This window comes from Egretta garzetta, unplaced genomic scaffold (assembly GCF_000687185.1).
Source record: "Egretta garzetta isolate BGI_Z169 unplaced genomic scaffold, ASM68718v1 scaffold138, whole genome shotgun sequence".
Lineage (NCBI taxonomy): Eukaryota > Metazoa > Chordata > Aves > Pelecaniformes > Ardeidae > Egretta > Egretta garzetta.
Genome location: NW_009260598.1, coordinates 1,340,901 through 1,359,543, shown reverse-complemented (window position 1 = coordinate 1,359,543; position 18,643 = coordinate 1,340,901). Strand labels below are relative to the sequence as shown.

The 18,643-nt window shown below is 38.0% G+C and overlaps 1 protein-coding gene across 1 annotated transcript in view; it reads left to right on the top strand.

Moving 5' to 3' along the window:
- The window catches only part of AFG1L (AFG1 like ATPase), a 74,126-nt gene extending 56,891 nt beyond the window's left edge, over positions 1-17,235 (top strand). The window contains exons 12-14 of the mRNA XM_035900305.1: positions 13,378-13,518; positions 15,223-15,336; positions 16,062-17,235. Coding sequence (XP_035756198.1) covers positions 13,378-13,518; positions 15,223-15,336; positions 16,062-16,196 — 390 coding nt within the window. The 3' untranslated portion in view covers positions 16,197-17,235. The remainder of the gene's footprint in view (positions 1-13,377; positions 13,519-15,222; positions 15,337-16,061) is intronic.
- Positions 17,236-18,643: the final 1,408 nt, after the last annotated feature.

The following is an 18,643-nucleotide window of genomic DNA, read 5'->3' as shown; positions in this document are numbered from 1 at the left end:
AAAATAGGTAGGATCCAGAAGAGTGCTCTGGTGGTCTCTAGCCAAAAAAACCCAAAGTCAGGAGACATTCAACATGACAGGAAATGTAAAGTCATTCATAGATATTCAAGTAAGCTGGCTAGTAGTGGGAACTATTTTTGGTGGGATAAAGCAGAAAGCTGTAGGAGACATAAAAAGCATATAAAGAAAAAATACTGTTGTATGGGAAGCTTATGCTGTAGATGAAATGCAGAAAATGGTGAAATGTAATTAGCCTGAAAACTGCAAATGATAATTTTCTAGCACAAAATGTACTACGTTCAGTACAAGGTTGTTTGGCTAGAGCAGCTTTATGGGAGCTTGCAGTGATGAATTCATCTAGAAATCTGTGTTGCGTAGGGACAGTCTTCTCCGTAATTTTCTAACATTCAGTGTAACCAAAAGTTACTTCCAAACAGTGAAATCACATATTTGAGTGTTCAGGAAGACTAATTATCAAAAGCAAAAGGGAATTGTGACCAAAACTAGCTGGAAAGGGAAGTGTAAACAACAACAACAGAAAATAACAAGAAGGACTTTTTGAGGAAGAAGACAGTAAAAGTATGTCCTGCGTCAATGTCGAGACAGAATCAAATATAGAATGAAGGGCAACTAGTTACGAAGTGTGGGAAAATTAAAGAGAAACTAAAGGTCATGGGCAAACAGCATGTCTGCTCAGCTATAAGACTTGTTGTTAAGTAAAATGGGAGTTTTGATGTGGTTTGTATTATCTGAACGCTGCTGGCTTATTCGTAGCTGGAGATGGCTGAACTTTTAATAATGATGTGGGAGAAGCAAAAGGTTTTGCAAAAAATACGTGTTCTAGGTGAAGCAGAGTGAAATATTTGTTTCACTGAAGTATGGTAAAATAACTTTCCATGCCCCACGTGAGGCACTTCGCATACAGTGCTGCGGGCTGGTTTGTAATCTGCACCCACACACCTGATAGTGTGGGAAACCAGCCTGTTAATAGTTGTAGTATGATAAAAATAGCCTGCGAGTACATTTTGGATCATTGGAGTACTGGAAAACTAGGCTGAGATCTTTGACTAGCTTTTTATTTTTGATAAATGGTGGAGTGCAATAAAAATTCCATGGTGCTAGAAGAGTGCTATTATGTGCCAATATTGAAAAAAACCCAAGCAAAACACTCACACACACACGATAACTTGCAAAACTGCAGGCTGTCTGTCAGATTTTAGTCCAGAAGGGGTAATGGTGAAGCTGGTTCTGGGTTCACACAGTAGATAACGAAAAGAATGGAAATGAAATTAATTCCAGTCTCCCTGATGTTGTGTAAAAGGTTGAGTTTTGTAGATGCTGTTCTTACTAAGAAATTGGCCTTACGCAGTGTCAGGAAAGTATATGCTAAACAGATTGAGAAGCTGCTCACCTAACAGATAGAAAGAATTATTACTGAAGGATTGTTGTTGAGTGTAGCATTTTTAATGAGCACATTTTTATACCGAGCCTAGTACAACCGCTTTTTTCCCCCAGCAGTTCTAAATGTAACATAAATGCTGATAGAAATTTGCTGTAAATACAAAGAGTAGTGCTTGGTGGGGTGAAACAATGAAAAGGGGGATGCTGTGTGCAACAATTTATTTCTCAGCAGAATTGAGATTTTGGGGGAGGAGGGAAAGGGTTTGTTTTGGTTTTTCTTTTCTTTTTTTTTTTTTTTTTTTTAAATCTAAGCTAGGGGAAAGTCTAACTTGAGGAGCAAGGTCTACAACAGCCTTACTCTCAGAAGAATACTAATTGACCGAAACTTTTACAAATAAATATTCATTCACACACACCGATGCATGTTCATATGAAGTTAGTTTGAGGCATCTGTTCAGAATGGGAAAGTTTCATGATGAAAACTAGTTTTGTAATGGAAGGTGGATATCAACTCTGTTTACACTTTTGTTTACACATTTCCCGTCTAGTAAATATAAGATAGCAAGATTTTTTTGTGTGTGTGTGAAAAAGTTTGCATTGTCAACTTCTGATAGAACAACTCAAAATATCATATAATTTGATTCAGTTAATGCAATTAACTTTGGTTAAACTTATTTCCTCAGTAACATTGGGTTCATAATTCCCAAAACATTATTTAATTTAAGGTAGAGGGGTAAGTGAGTGTAATGAAGAGAATCAGTTGGTTTGGGAAGTTATTTTTGATTACACTGAATTGTTGCAATATTTTCTTGGAGTTGCAATACTATTTTTTTAAGTTTTCTGAAACTGGCATATACCACTGCTCATGTGGTTCTTGATAATCACTGTGGCATGAGTGGACAACATTGTACTCAAAACTTGCTGAATTGATTTCTTTGGCTATCCATAGCCCTTAATGGATCCAGAAAGAAGAATTTGAATTTTACAAGAGTGTCATGGTTTAACCACAGCTGGCAACTCAGCACCACGCAGCTGCTTGCTCACACTCCCCACAATGGGGTGGGGGAAAGAATCAGCAGAGTAAAAGTGAGAAAACTCATGGGTTGAGATAAAGACAGGTTAATAGGGAAAGCAAAAGCTACGCACGCAAGCGAAGCAAAGCAAGGAATTCATTCACCACTTCCCATGGGCAGGTAAGTGCTCAGCCATCCCCAGGGAAGCAGGGTTCCATCACGCGTAACGGTGACTTGGGAAGACAAATGTCATCGCTCTGAATGTCCCCCCCTTCCTTCTTGTGAAGGAAGACTGATTTCACATTGTTGCGACGATATGTCTTCTGGTCTGGTCTTGGGTAACTGTTATAGTGAATTCCAGACCTGAAACTCTTACTTACATTTGTTGGTGTAGGACTAAGGAGATGTGTTTGAAATTGTTCAGACTATTATTTCAACAGTAACTTTTGTAATACAGTATTTCATATGAACAGTCTGTAAAACTCTCAAATTCAGTGATATTTCCTTTGAAATAAAATACTGTTTTAAAGGGAAATATTACAAGATTTTCCATTTTGGTATCACATGATTTAATGAAATGTCAGCCAATACATAGTAGATTAAAATAGCAAATCGGCAATCAGTAACTTCATACCATTTGAAACATCTCCTAGCTTTAAGTGGAATTTTCAAAATAGTTGCTATTGTAATTGATACCTGAAGACCTTGGGAGATAGAGTTGGTGCCCTTCTAGTATTACGGTCTTTTGTGTCTTGTTTCATGTGTTAGCATCAAATTTTTTCGTGTCAACAACATGAAGAATTATTTCTGTCCAAAATAATGCATCAGATATTGGTAATTACCAGTTGTCCATTAATGTTTATAAAAATAAAATACAGAGAATATGTTGTATGCAGTGCTGATGTGACATGCAGCTGACTTGGTAGAAAGCATCTTGTTACATTATTGTGTACATCAATTTTTAAATCATAGTTGAGGAAAACCCCAAGTTTTAGGTAATTTAGTAAATATAAAATCCATACACCTTGCTTTTTTGCTTTACTGGCTATGTGAACATGTGGAAGAATAAAATATGCTGGATGAGAGGATATTGATCTATTTTATTGCTTTAGAGCAAAATGAGAAGCAGTTTTTTTGGATCTGACATACCAGGGTTTATGTGGCAGTACGGCACATGGTAGCATTTGTCATGCCTTGAAAGTAGTTACCGACTCACTAGAATGGAGTCCTGTAAATGTGCTTCTCCAGTGTCATCATCCAGGAGAACTATGCTTGGTTTTCATCAAATGTTTGTTATCACACCATCTTTCCTAAGGCCTCATCAAATGAACAAGTGTAGCCAGAGCAGGCTGGCAGAGGCACCAAGCAGAATAGTGACAGAGTTCCTGAATTTTAATGCTAACGTTAGCTTCCCCTTCTTTGTGGCCTGTAAGTAATTTCTTCCTGTCAGTTTCTCCATCTCTACAATGAAGGATACATTTACCAATGGAGTTAGATGGTTGCAAAACATAATTAATTTTTTCATTGAGTTAGTGCGTGAATGAAAAATCACCATGCTAGTGGATTCTAAGGAGCTGGTTCTTGACAAGCAAGTACGGTTTAGGATTGTCCTTGATAAATTCTAGAAAGCCTTTTGGATGGTCAGATCTGCTAACTTAACTCAACAACGTGCTTATAAAAACCTTCTTTTTCCTTTATCCTTTGTCTCAGCAGTTGTATGTCTATCTAAAGTTCAGCTGAAAGTAATTTTTAAAATAAAATTTACATAATAACTTGATTTTAAAATCTCAATATCCTAAACTAGCAATCATGCAAACGTAAGTCTTACTACCCCATTAGAGTGGTTTCATTTCTCTGTGTTTACACGTAAAGGTCAGTGTTCATTATGCCTTAGAAAAATCATCCTCTGCCAGTCCTCTTTCTTCACTTCCCTTTTAAAATGTTGTTTAAAAACTGGTAATTGTGACAGTTTGGCTTGAATCTTGATCTGGTATAAATAATTTAGACACTTAAGCGTACCTTAAATGTAATCTTCCAAAGCCCTAAGGGAGTAAGGAGATACAATCTTCCTCCCAATATTATCTTTTAGTCTTCCTCTCCCTTGTGCATAGCAGCTACTGCCCTCTGCTGGGAATACTGACTTTTTCATGTACTCAAACACATTTTAGCCTTTTCTTTACAAAGGTTGAATAATTTTGTTTTGTGGATCCTGTAGTCTTTTCATTAGGCAATTAAATATATCCTTTCATCCAAGTGCCAACTACCAATGAATATTAGTGTCTTAATATGATATATGATAGGAAAGTATATCTGTAAAACTGATTCTGTGGATGGGTAAACTAAGAAACAATCAATCATGTTAAATGCAAAAGGTTTAATACAGAAATGCTTGCAGGTTCATAAACAAGAAGTCGCTGGTACCTGGGTAAGTATATCAGCAAGGTATTGCCATATGCATATCCTATTCCTGTCCTCACCCTAGACAGCTGCTTCTGGTCACTCTTAGAGGATATGGGGCTAGATGAATCTATGGGGTTTATTATTTTTAAAGTAATTTAAATAAGGTCATGTTTTCAGTTTGAGCTCGGAAACAGAGCTACGGAATTTGGGTTACTAACCATTAGCAAACATACTGTAGCATAACAAAGCTAAGAAAATAAATTTAATATCTATGTTGTAAAAGGTTATCTTATGTGATTTTTTTTTTCTAGTTGTTTAGCATCTCTGTAATTGGCAAAATACTGTATTAACACAACAAAGAAGTGGCAAACAGTTTTGTTAGGTTGTTGTTCCATTGCAGTAGGCACACTCCGCAGACCAGGAGGAAGATGTGATTTCTAACTTGAATAGCTTGCACTTTGAAATGAAATATGTAACTAAGCTTTAAAAAGAAAAGAAAAGGGTCGATATTATGAAAGACAACCAGTGATTTAGGGATGCAAATGTCTGTCTTTAAGTCAATTGAATGTCTCCCCTACATGATGACACAACTCAGCTGCATTTGGAGTTTAATGATTCTGAATCATTTTGAGGGAATTACCTTCATTAAAAACTGCTAAATGTATCAACCGTATAATTTGGTGTCATCTTTAGGATTGTTGGGTGTAGCTGTAAATAAACATACCATGGAGCTGTTCAGAAGTGAGCACTATTTTCAGTAACTTTTTAGAATCATAGTTTTCCTTAGTTTGATTTTGATCTTGGTTTTATTCCCAGCAGGAGATTAGCTTTTGCAGTTTAAGCTCTGGACTAAGAGTCTGTCTTTCATTAGCTACATTCGCTTTAAGAATTTAATCAGTTTCTACACCCCCCAAAAAAGTTGCATTATCTAACTCTCAAGTATATTTTATAAAACACCCTTAAGAAACTTATTTCAGGTGGAAATACTGTAATGTAGTAATATTGTTAGTCAAACCTCCTTTCTGTTTTATACCTTGTTTTATGTGTACCAGGGCTGAATTTTAGAAAGCACTCCCTTCAGTGAAAGCTGTATAAACCTTGAGGTTTTTAGATCCTATACTGTGTAGACCCGGGAAGTCACAAAGACAAGGTTTTTGAAGTTGAATGTAGTTTTAACGGTTCAGGGTTTTTTTTCTTGAATGCCTGAATGCACTTTGTTTACCATGATTTTGAAATCATACAGTAAGTGCCAATATTTAAACAGACCTATAAATATAATGACCTATAAACCTAATTCCCATAGTTTCTACATTCTTTTGAAAACTTAAAAGATCACAAGATCACTTGAATTGTGATCTCGTAGCTTATTTAAGGGGAACTTACCTGGAATTTTGATGTATATGCACTTGTTTCTTATGGCCTTTTGTGTTTTACCTGCTTATAGCTGTTGAAATTGTTTGTAGGCTTGTTTGCTTACTGTACAAAGCAACAGAAAGCTTTTTTTTTTTTTTTTTTTTTTTTTTTTTTTTTTTTTTTTTTTTTTTTTAAGCCTTAACTATTTTTTGGGAGCTTTTTGTTGACAAATACCATACTTTGGAGTTGGAACTGGAAATCTGGCAGTGAGGGCTTTGGGAGCAGAAGCACGCCTTTTGCTCTTCCTCCATTATGTAGCCAGCTTTGACCAGCTGATCTGAGATGTCTCACTGCTTGTAGGTTTGGTATGGATGTCTGTCGCTTTTAGTAGATAAGCTCTTCTAAGGCAAGGGAGTGGTTGTGCTGAATGATGAACGAACATGGGAGGATGCTCAACTGCGTTGGGATAAAATGGGGAAATGGGCAAATATCGATGACTAAAGCAGTATTTATGTGTGTGCAAGAAAATTAATTCAAGCAGAGGAGGTGCAGAAAAGGTGTACTTGGGAGAGTCTAGGCTAGAATGTCATGCATGTTCTCCCAGAAATGGGAGAACCTCATCCACATCAGTCACCCCAAATAAAGGCCAAGGACAGAAAAGCACTGTTTCAGTTAGTAGTAGCACTGTCATGCATGAATATGAAATTGTTCGTGAATACAAAAAAAGAGCTGGAAATTACAAGCATCTTCTTAATCAGCAGAAGAGCAAGGTCTGAAACAACTTTCCCCTATGAGAAATGAGAGTGAAAAAACTTCTGCTGTAAGATCAAGCAAAATCAGTTCTTACCAGGATTCTGTGATGAGGTAACCTGAAATAGAAGGGGGCTGTGCTTGATTCAGAAAATATCTTCGACCCCAGGGTTTGTAGATCTCAGATTCCTGCTCTACTGATCATCTGTGTGGGTGTCAAAGCTGGAAAACAACTTACACAGAGGATGTGCAGTAGGTGTAAGATAAGGTGCTATCAACACCAAAATGCAGCTAGGAAATTCCAGAATGACTGTTGCTTGTGTTTTCTGAGGTTTTCCCTCCTTCTGCAGAGGCACTACAGTAGTAATCATTGCTATGTGACATTGCAGTGACATACAGCTGAATGCTGCCTTGCATCATTGGCTTCTGTCATAGTCAGCACCACAGTTAGTGCATGATACTATTCATACTTAAAAAAAAATAAACCAAAACAAAACAACAAAAGAACCCAAGAACCAGAAAAACTCAACCCAACCTTTTCATTGTTGGCAATTTGTAATCTTAATTTTCTGGACATTCTTCTTGAGGCACTGAGTCCTACACTGCCGTAATCATGGCTCTAACTGAAATCAGTGGGCATTGCACTTTGAATTGGTAGTGTTCCATGAAACCTGAAAAATCAGCTTTCAGAGGTCCTTAACCTGGCATCGAGAGCTTGCGTATGCTTTTAACTTTAATTTCTCTGGCCTCTGTAAAATGGAGATAGTACCACTTTCTTGATTCACAGCCATAGCTGTGGAGGTAAATTCATTCTTGCAGATGAAGTACCTAGCTGTTGTGGTAACAAAAGCTGAAGAAGAAATGCATAATTCTTCTTCTATACAAGCATTTGAGAAGTCTCTGAAAAATGAGATCTTGTGACACACCAGAAATGAGGACAAAACGTGTATTGATAAGTGTGCATTACACGAGAGCCACTGTTCTGCGTACTGGGTAGGTCGAGGGTCCTGGGAGAGGGGAAAGCATCAGTTAATGTAAGTCAAGACTGTACCGTATATCCAAGAGAGAAAGATGAAGGGTGCACAGGCAACTGCTGTCTAACATCTGTGCCTGACTTTTCAGCTTTAATAATGTTTTTTAAATGTAGCTTTCATTTGTGTGATTACTGCTGGAAGCTTCATTGGTCTGTTTGGTTTTGGTATCCTCCCTCTTAGTAACTAAAACATATATTAGAGGCTATCTTGAAAGAAAGAATAATGAATCAATTAGTGACTGTTTTAACAAACAAGTTGTATAGCCCCATGTTCAGACAAGTTAAAATACTGATTTTAAAGTTGCAAGCCAACTCATAATGCTTAATTAGGAAGCTCCAAATCAAAACTGCATGTTATTTTAATCTTTCCTCAGTATGCCCTCTGATGTGATCTTTAATTACACAATGACGTGCCTTTTTTTTGCCACCAGAAACCTTCAGTAAAACTTGGTAAGATATTGCTGCCTTCATTAAATTCTCAGTTTATTAATAATGCTTTAAATGAACTTCTCATCTTTGCCTGTAACTTACAGAGCTTTCCAACAGATTTGCACTGCCCCTAAATTTTATACCCAAGTTAGCTGTGCCCTAACTATCTTACATTTTTATTTAAACTTTAACATGCAGCTGCATCACAGATCATGCCTTAGGTTTTTCTGTTCCTTTCTTGAATTATGATCTTGAAATATTACCTCTGTGCTCTGTTTTATCAGCCGTACTAGTGATAGAGTGTGGCTCCCTTGGAAAAAACAGAAAGAGCTCTATAATTTTTTTGTTATTGCTCAATGTCTAAGTTGTAAATATTATCTAGTCTTAAGCTGTATTTTGATTTTAGGATGTTTTGGAGTGTCTGTGCTAAATTGTAGTTATTGTCAATCACAGCTCTTCAGGATGTTACTGGAACTGGCCCTGGAATATCTTCCAACATAAATAAAAATAAATTTTCTCTTGAGATGAAATATCTTTTTGTAACATATGTAAAGTGTTCTGTATTCTTCAGACAATCTCTAAAAGATGAGCTACTTTGTCACTGACAAGTCAACAAAGAAGAAGGATGCTTTATACTTTAATTAAATGGAATATATAATAGGAACAGGAGACGACTAACTCTTAAAACAGTCCACAGAGAGCTCCAAATAATAAACATCCTACTTGAACTGAGATGATGATAGCTGAAAATGCATTAAGTAGACAGAGAAACAAAAACAAATGAAGGCGAGAACTCAGTCAAGTAGGCTGAAGTGGAGTAAACACTTTGTCAGGAGGGTAGCCCATGCTAGTGCTAATGCGTTTTGCATTAGTATGATGCCTATAAAATACTGACTCCTGGCATCAGAGTTAATGACAAAAATCTACAACAGTTTTACCTTATATACACATGCAGGAACAATAATTCCATAAGAAAGATTCTTATCTATTCTATTTAAAAAAAACCCAACAATATTGCAGCATGTGAAAGAACTGGTAACAAATGGTAAGTGACAATTGTTACATAAATGCATTATGGTTCTGAAGTTGAGCTTTGATCGATAACTGATGAAACAAAAAAAGATCAGACAGTACCAGAAACACACACCAAATCAAGTTGTTATTTTTGGAATGTTGTTCAGAGGACCAGAGTAATCAGGCTAAACTTTTAATAAGAGGATTACATACATATGCGTCAATATTAGGAGGATTTGTAGCTTCATTAGCAACTTCAGAGGAAGTAATACCTTCATGTGTGCTACTGACTAAAATGGAATACTTTCTGTGGCTGGGTGAGGTTTGTAAAAGAAATTTCAGCCCTGGAAGGTTATACAGAGGACAATGGTAAGTGTCTAAAATCATTTCCAGCCAGTCTTATCATCTTGTCCCAAGTCTGTATCACTGGCAGTCAGGGCCCAGCCAGTACTTGCTGCAAGGTGAGGAAGAAGGGCCTGTAGGCAATACTGTAAAGGGGAGGGGAGGGCTGCTGGCTGCTGAGCCCGCAGGGATCTGCTCCTGAGTGGAGCCGCTGTATATGAGCTGTACAGCCAGAATCCCTAGCAGTGGTGTCATCTGGCCTTGAACCCGTTGTCCCTGGTGCTCTTTCCTCTGTGGCCCAGAGTTGGTACCTGGCTGCTTGGGCTGTTTTTCAAGGACAACAGGCCAGTGAGAATGTGACTTGAGAAGCTGTCAGAGTGTGCCTGCATCATGGTCTCCTGCATTTGGAGCACTTAGAGCGTAGCTGGTGAGTTAGAAAAGCAGGCAGCATGGAAATTAGGCTAAAACCGAGGTTAGAGGAATACAAAAAGGGCTTTAAACTGTCCCTGGAGCATTTGCAAATTTGCTGGTTGTTCCTTCTTTTTGCAGTGAGTAGAGTAAGGCAGAAGGAAATTAAAGGACTTGTCCAAGATGAGAGTAAGTCATGTTGAAAACAAGATTAAAAGCTTTGTCTTCATCTCCAGGGTTATGTCTTTCTAAACTCTACAAGGAGAGGGTTTGAGAACTCCTCTATGTAAAGAACTACAGCTGATGCCAACTGAGCCATACATAACAACAGACTGGCTGACTCGGAGCTTCAGTTGCGTCTCGCCAAGCTTGAGTCTTGGCAGGGAGGTACAAACTTATTCCATCAAAAACTCATGGCTGCTAGGCTCAGATCTTTCAGATCATAACATTTTGGAGTGTCCAAAAGCACGTTTCTGCCAATGCTTACAGCATATTATCACTTAGCACTGGCATAGGTGTTTCAGAAATTCTTGTTAAACAGCTCTTAAATGATCTGCCCTTTATGTCCTTAATTAGAGGAATTTTTTAATTGCCTGCTTTTTGCACTGCTGAAGTAGATTGAATTCTTATTTGGCTGTGATAAAGATGTATATTGTAAACCTCTATGAACTATGGGTTTAGGTCTATATATAAAGCAAAAGTAGTATTCCATCTGCCTTTCTTCCCTTTTGGAATGCATTAGCCTTATTTTTGTCCTCCACCTGGTTCCTTTCTGCGACTCCCCAGGTTTTTCATTTTCACATGTGGATACCCACTAAGGTGCCCACCAAGTTCTTGGATGTATAGCTCAGTGGTTGGGCGCTTCAGTTTGCAGATTTTGCAAAAGTTTGAAGCCTTTAATTTGTATTTATTGATTTATTTATGTTAGGAATCAGCTTTTGATATTTGATACTTTGTATTTGAAATGAGGACGGTGTATTCATATGGTTTCGGTGAGAAAGTGTATCATTCCTCGGGGTTTTGGGCTCTGGCAGAAGTGTGCTCGGGCTCTTCATGTGATAGAAGAATGAACCTGAATTGTATTCATATGGTTTCGGTGAGAAAGTGTATCACATTGGGGCAAGGCAGAATAATTCCTCAGGATTTTGGGCTCTGGCAGAAGTGTGCTCAGGCTCTTCATGTGATAGAAGAATGAACCTGAACAGCACTGATGTCTGTAATTTCTTACCTAGAGAGAGACATGAGAAATTATTTCCTTTCTCACGTGCAGTAAGATCACTGCTGTTGTCCCTCTCAGGTACTCAGCACACAGGCATACTTGGTCTCCTCTGTACTTAACAATACTTCAGACCTAAGTATGGAATAAAAATTACCATTACCTAGGCCATTTGCTTACCACCGATCTTAAAATCTCCAGCATCATCCTAGTCGTGTTGCTTTCAGTGCTTCCATTGTTTTCTTTTGCACATGATGCGATTGTTGTTCAGCTGGCCATCACTTGTATCTGACAGTGAGATATGCAGTGGGATAGCTCTGTAATGTTTCCATCCAGCAGTTCCTTTCACTTTCTTTCACTTTCTTGAATCTTTTCGTGCTTTATTTTGTCAAAAAATTTTGAGTTCAGCTACTCTTTGTCCAGCTGAGATTTTTTTTTCAGAGGTGATGCATGAAGCTGTTGCTGGGGGCCCTCATGATGATGGGTTTCTCGGCTTCGGGTTAAGAAGGCCATGGTAGTGTCTGGGGGACTGAAATGGAGAGAGAAAATAAACAGTATATGTAACTTTAAGGAGAGGATATAGTATACACCATTCTTAAACACTGCTAAAACACTTGAAAGTTTTTGTAGTAATTCTTTTCCATAGATGTCACAAGGAAGTTGTGTGGTCATGAACGGGAAAGCAGGGTGATTCATGAAGCTGCAAATGGGAGAACTGGCTTAGAGTCAGAGGCTTTAATATCTGCTGGGGGGTTAGCTGGGGAGAAGCTCTATCTTATTCCCATGAATTTTCAGAAAACTTTTTGGAATGCCGTCAGGGCTTCACTCTCCTGTGCTTGCTTATAGACCATTTCTACATGTTTTTTGTTCTTGCATCTAAATAAAACCCAAAGTCCTGGTCACAGACAGCCATCAATAATTGCTCAAAATAACTTCTTGCACAAGGGTTCTAGTTACACAGTTATGCTTGGCCTACAGCAAGTTTGTGTGGCAATTTCAGTTAGAGAAAATATTTTTTATTTACTGTTTTTAAGATATCAGCAGTATTGCAGTGCTTTATAACCATTTTATACAGTTGGTACAGCACATTTCATTAGCTGGGAAGGGAGCTGTGACATTATCATGCAAAATGCTGCCAGTCTTGCTCTGTGGAGTAGTTGCATCCAAGGTACTGAAGTACTCACACAAGTAAAACTAAGTTTCAGGGGTATGAAGTTGTTCTCCTAAATGCGATGACTTAACAGCTCAAGATAAAGTACTGCCTGCAGATAGCTTTTTCTGCAAGATCTACCCTATCTTCCGTGTAATGAAAAAGGAATTTTAAATGAATGTATTTGAATGTATACTTGAATGAGCTACTATTGTTTGTGCGTATCTTTTGTTCACCGTTTAGATACACTAATAAGAACCTATTAGTTTCTATTTAAGATTTTTATTTCATGATTACAGGTGAAACCATGAACAAAGGAACTGCTACAAAATTGTATTTTTGTCTGTTTCCTGTTGCTTCTGGTACTTGGAACATAAGATTTTTATTCAGTCAGGGTTAGTCTTGGGTGAACTAAATGCAGGTCTACTTACGATTTAGTAACTAGCCTATGCATTTGCGCTGAAAAATCTTGCTGCTGGAAAACATCCTAATAGCTGCTCAAATTATTTATGCTTTGGGTTGACTTTGTAGCTTAACCATGGCTTTTCTTTCCTTTTGTGGATTATGGTTTTTAGTGATTATTTTGTTTGAGGTTGTCAGAGAGATCATAACATTGTCAGGAGGCAGAGGAGCCATATTTTTAACTATCGAACACTGTTCAGGTAAAGCCAACAGTATGAATGGGTACCTGTGCAAACCTACGTCAGTAAGGGCAAACAAGCATTCCTGAAGCAAGATATGAAGAAGCAGAAATAAAAATATGATCAGGACTTTACACCCTCTCTTCTGAAATTGTAGTATTTCACGATACAGTGTTTATGTATCATTTGTCATGGGTTTCCGTTTCTTATGGTTTGTTTTGTTTCAGCCTCTTGGGGCCAGTGACTATTTGGAGATATCAAAGCATTTTGACACGGCCTTTGTTCGTGACATACCACTTCTTACAATGGCAAAAAGGACACAAGCTCGTCGTTTCATTACTCTTATTGATACCTTTTATGAGCATAAGGTGAGAACCAAGCCTTTCCTATATGTAGAGGTATAATATTGGGAGCCTTAAACCCTGACTGTAAGCATTGGTTTGAAGTAAGGCTTTCTGTAGTAATGATTTGGAAAAAATAAGCAGAATGAACTAGCACTGCAATGAAACATCATTCCAGCTTCACAAAAAGGCCCCATTGCAATAAAGGCAAATAAGCAGGGTTTTTTTGTTTGTTTGTTTCTTTGAGTATTAAGCATGACAATAAATATAAGCCTGAGCTCATTTGCCTTTCTTGAATAGGGATGTTATTTCTTTCCTAACCCAGGAAAACCGCAGAAGCCATGTCATCATTTTAATAATGAAAGATTGTGCTACCAATTACACTGGAGTAAATTTAAATTTTTAAAATTTTAATCTGTATGAGCAGTTGGTTGAGAGTCAGTGCCTTCCTGAACAGGGTACTGAGGAGTTAATAGTATAGTTAATAGTATAGTTACATTGTTAAGTTTAAAGGAAACAGTCACTGTAGGCTTTATGTTAGGTTGCAGAACTGCTAATGGAATAGTAATGATAAATGCAGCACCTCATGTGGATTTACAGAGGTTTCAATCATGGGAGCAAAATCAGCGCTACTAGAACAGAGAGAAGGTTGTGTTTAAGATGATTTTTTAAAAGTAATATAAGATATGAAACCCTGTCTTATGTGTGATTATATATGCACACACTTAAATATTTATGCAATCAGGAAATATCAATGGAGATTTTTTTTCCAAGAATGTCCTGGGTAGATTATCAGAAAGGCCCTGATTCAGCAAGGTATTGAACTCATTAAACATATAAGTAGTCTCATTCAAGTCAGCCAGATTCTTTGTGCTTTATGATTTGGAAATGGACAGTTTCTAAGAGAATATGCTAATATTTATAAACTAATAAGAGTTGTGTTAGAAATGTAGTCTGCTCTATCTACATGTTGTCATTAAGAACTGCAAGCAAACAGCTGCTTTCTATTACTTCCTCCATAGGAAAAACACCACTGTTGAACTCCCATCACAAGGTGTGGGAGAGCATATTTGTGGAGACCTGTCCATGCCACAAACATTTTGCCTGCATGCTCTCAACAAGTATCCCCTGTAATAATATTTCAGTCTGTCTTCACTGCAGCCCCCCCAGAGATCCTGTATCTCACTGCACATTGTATCTCCTCCCAGCAGGCATGAAAGCAGCGTCATTATTGTTATTGCCAAATAATGTGCACTTGAGTAGCATAGGTGAAAGCAAGAGTGGCTCCACTCAGCCCTCTGGGAAATTTGGAATTTAAACACTCTTTAGATGGAAGTATGTGTGCAGTGCACTTAGCTACTGAGAGGAATCTAACTATGGGGGGAAAGAAAGCATTGGTTACTATATAGCTGGTATTCTATAAAGTAAACTTGATTGTGAACTCATTATCTGTATAGCAGATATTCTGAGTATTTAGTAGCACAGGTATGCTCTTCCCTGAGCAAAAGTTACGTGAGTTGTTACTGAGAAAAAGATCCTGTAAGGTTAATATTCCAAATGATCAAGTCAGGTGAATCTGCAACAGCAGTGCTAATAAGAGAAAGGGAAAATACCTGGGGGGGGGAAAAACCCAAGGTCATAATTTGAAGTTTGCTTTTCATAAAACATGTATCTTATCCCTTTCCTGTAAAGGCCAAGTGATGATACTGTTGCCTGTTTTCCTTCTCTCAGGTGCGTATTATTTGTTCTGCAGTGACTCCTCTCCAAAGCTTGTTCCTGGTAGAACATGACAGTGGTGAGCTAGAGGACCACAGAGTGTTGATGGATGATTTGGACTTAAGCCAGGTACAAGATATTGATGTCATCTCCCTTTTGTAACAAAATAGGTTTTGGTCGCGTAATTACAGCAGCATTTTAGGAAGAGGAATCAAGTAAACGTTTAACTTGTGATTTGCTGCTTTTTCTGCAGTGTATCTGTTGCTCTCATAATTGCATGTTATTTATTCGTAGTCAAAGAAAATGTCACTATATATATAACCATTTTGCACAAGTTTTAGGGTCATTCTGACTGTTAATCGTATCTATTCAATCATGTATGAAAATACTGACTGAAGTTTAGGTCCTACGTTTAAAATACAGAAACAAAAGGTGGTCTGTTCTACCTCTTCTCTAGACTATCTAGGACTGCCTCACAAATCCTCACAAACAGTACTATTTTGCATGTTGCTTATTCTGTTTTTCCTTTTCCTTGTAACTTATTGTTAATGAATTTTTAAATGATTTGACTAAATCAGTACACCGTCAGTCAACAGAAAAGTGAAAATAGATGGTTAACATGCTATCGTGTTGTTTTAAACCCAAATTTTTGTTTTGCTATGTTTCTTCACAGGATTATCTAGCTGAAATAGGTGTTTAATTTTTGGATGTTAATTTTACTTTTTTTGGTGCCATACTGCTGTCTTATATTGTCAAAACCTGTAAAACACTCAGCCTTAGGAGTTAGATGGGGTGCACTTCAGTACAGCTATGCCTCTTACAGTTCTGTGATACTGTTTTTGTGTATTATGTAGGATTCTGCCAAAGGACTCTCCATGTTTACAGGGGAAGAGGAAATCTTTGCCTTTCAGCGTACCATCTCACGGCTTACAGAAATGCAAACGGAACAGTACTGGAAAGATGGGGACAGAAGCAAAAAACCATTATAATTACAGGTTGAATAAAATCACCAAGAAGTAAAACTACAGAATTGGAAAGCTTTTTAGCACAACTGAAATAATAATTGCACTTTATCATCTGGACCATGTTTTCTTTCATCGGTTGTTTTTTGTGCTTAAGGCATGAGGACTTGGTTATTGTTCCGTACCACCGTGTGTGGACGTGTGAAATTTTGCTGTAATTTTCTTTTCTGTAAAATACAACTTTGATGTTCAGGAAGTTTAATGGGATTAGAATTTTTCTGGAGAACTGGTCTAGAGACAAAGTTAATGGGCCATGCAGGGTTCACAGTAGATTTATAACGGCACGCAAAGAGGGCACTTTGTGGTTTATGCGCTGCTTCTGTCATGTACGATGCAGTTTGCACAAAAAAAAAAATCAAATGCTTTCTTTATGAAACTCCGGATATTGTATAGGTCCCTGCTAGAATCCTGGAACTCCTCTGTAGTGTATTCTGGTTTGGTTGTGGTTTTTTTTTTCCCCTATTTTCTGTGTAGCTGCTTGCTGATTTTCAGGCTCTAAGAGTTTCTTGTAATCACGCTGTTGCCCAGTCTGGTTCATTGAAAACTAACAGTTTGAGCCACGAGAAGCCTGAGAAGTTGCTGGAAGGTACTTGAAGCCACACAGGCTTAAGATCTGAGTAATCATGGATGGGAAAAGAAACTATGATAAGACAGGGTATACCGTAACATTTAAGTGCAAGTTAATACTCTTTCTAAATTTTGTGGTTCTTGCAAGCCTGGATATGCTGCCTCTACACCAGTGACATCTCTCTACCCTGGATTTTCTCAGGCTTCATCTGCCCCAAACCTCCATTGCTGCTAGCGCACCTGCTCTGGTCTGGGGAGAGCAGTCACTACACAGAACTGCTGAGGCAGTTCATCGTGTTACCATCGTACTGCATTTTATGGAAAAGATGGGGTATTAACTGATTCCCCAAAACACATCACCCATCCTTGCTGTCGTGGTTTAACCCGGCTGGCAACTAAGCACCACGCAGCCTCTCGCTCACTCCCCCTCCCTCAGTGGGATGGGGGAGAGAATGGGGAAGGAAAAAAAAAGGTTAGAGCTGTGGGCTGAGATAGAGACAGTTTAATAAGAGAAAATAGTAATAATGAGAATGGTAAGAGAATATACAAAATGAATGATGCACAATGCAATTGCTCACCACCTGCCGATCGATGCCCAGCCCATCCCGAGCCGCGATCAGCCCCCGAGCCGCTATCACTCTCCCCGCAACCGACTAACCAACTCCCCCCGAGCATGACGTTCTATGGTATGGAATAGCTCTTTGGTCAGTTTGGGTTAGCTGTCCTGGCTGTGCTGTACTCCCAGCTTGTCATGCACCTGGCCGAGCAGAAGCTCAAAAAGTCCTTGAGTAGTCTGAGCACTGCTTGGCAACAACTAAAAACATCAGTGTGTTATCAACATTCTTGTAGTACTGAATCCAAAACACAGCACTATGCTAGCTTCTATGAAGAAAATTAACTCTGTCCCAGCCAAAACCAGGACACTTGCATTTGTAGTTGGAAACTTCCTTTTAGTTAAAAATTCAATTGTGTCAAACAAAATATGGTATTGCGCATATTGGCTTATACTAGTATAAACTGGTAGTTTTATAAAAAGTAGTTTTACGAGCATATTTAGAAACCCCAAATAGGGAAAAATACTATGCAGATGGACTGAAAAGATTGCCCTAATTTCTTAAGGAGGAGATGTGTAACACACTGTCCCCAAATTGAGGGTTTTTCTTAGATTTTGCAACATGACCTTTTTCTTGTACTGTATATGTTACCAAGAATATTCTTCCCTGCCTTTGTTAAGCCTGATTAAGTTGTTTCAGTCATAACCCCTGTCACAATTACAGAATGCTTTTAAAAAAGGACTTTGGGGGGTGGGGAGGACTGGGGAGGTCCTGTGCCCTTGCATGTGTTACGGCAATACAAGTACTTTGGAGCCACGTGCTCAAGTTTTGTTTTCTGTTCTGATCACTTCTCTTTGCCCTGGAAGTTACTTCTACTGCCTGTGCCTGTTCTTCAAAGAATTGTTAAAGCCTTATTGTTTACAACTTATGCAACTATGTTGCTTTTCTCACAAGGGTAACTACCTTGGAGAATTTTAATGCATATTTATGAAAAACCCAATCAGAATACATTGCTTATACTTAAGAATATCTGAATAATATGTATTTTCAGAGATTTTTATTAGGTTTCTCAACAGAGGGACTATTGAGATTCATGCATGTGTGTCTGTATATTCACACATATGTATACTTAATTTATATCTATATATAAATATAGAAAAAACAAATATATATAATTTAAGTGTGTGTGGTTGCATATTTATAATGTCAGCCTATACTCATCAGCCTGGGCCTGCACTGATAACTCCCCTGAAGCTTCAGCCCTGACTTTTTTCCTAGCAGTGTTCAAATGCC